At 59.5% G+C, this 736-nt stretch overlaps 1 protein-coding gene across 1 annotated transcript in view; it reads left to right on the plus strand.

Moving 5' to 3' along the window:
- The window catches only part of LOC125487663 (E3 ubiquitin-protein ligase pellino homolog 1-like), a 12,818-nt gene that overhangs the window by 4,553 nt on the left and 7,529 nt on the right, over positions 1-736 (plus strand). Inside the window, exon 2 of the mRNA XM_048619643.1 lies at positions 508-637. Within this exon, the coding sequence (XP_048475600.1) occupies positions 508-637 (130 nt within the window). The remainder of the gene's footprint in view (positions 1-507; positions 638-736) is intronic.

Here is a 736-nt window from a genome sequence, read left to right on the forward strand (position 1 = left end):
ATCCTCTTCCTCACCCTTCACCACCCACCACATCCTCTTCCTCACCCATCACCACCCCCAACATCCTCTTCCTCACCGTCTCTTCTCCCCACCCACATCCTCTTCCTCACCCTCTTTCCCCCAACCCAATGTATTTATTGAGCTCTCCATACCCAGCCCTCAGAGGGAGAGAGTCCCACATTCATCCCACTCTCTCTCTGTGGGGTGGGCGGGGAGGGGGAAAGGGGGTGAAGGTGTAATTCCTGAGTTCCCAGTTGGATTGATTCAGGAATATTTAGGATTGGTGGACCCCCCCCACGCCCCCCCAACCTTTTTTTGGAAACTCCTTCCATTGGCCTAGAGTTTCTGGTTGCCCCAATGGGGGTGGTGTCCCGGGAATGAGGGGAGGGTTGGGGAAGGGGGGTGGTGGTTGATGGTGGTTTTCTGTCCCCTCGCAGACGAGTAATGGCGTCTCCTTCTCTCTCTCTCTCTCTCTCACACACCCCCCCCCCCCCCCCCGACCCGTAGCTGTAATGGGTCACTGACCACCGGGGACAAGGGCAGGCAGAGGAGGCGCACAGCTTTGTACAAGAAGCCGGTCAGCAATGGGGTCAAACCTGACTTTATCCGCATCACACCCACCCCCCTCGCCTCCAAGGTAAGTGCCCCCGTCCCCCACCCCCACTCCACTACACCCCACCCCCCTCGCCTCCAAGGTAAGTGCCCCCGTCCCCCACCCCCACTCCACTACACCCCA

Source organism: Rhincodon typus, chromosome 43 (assembly GCF_021869965.1).
Source record: "Rhincodon typus isolate 14 chromosome 43, sRhiTyp1.1, whole genome shotgun sequence".
Classification (NCBI taxonomy): domain Eukaryota; kingdom Metazoa; phylum Chordata; class Chondrichthyes; order Orectolobiformes; family Rhincodontidae; genus Rhincodon; species Rhincodon typus.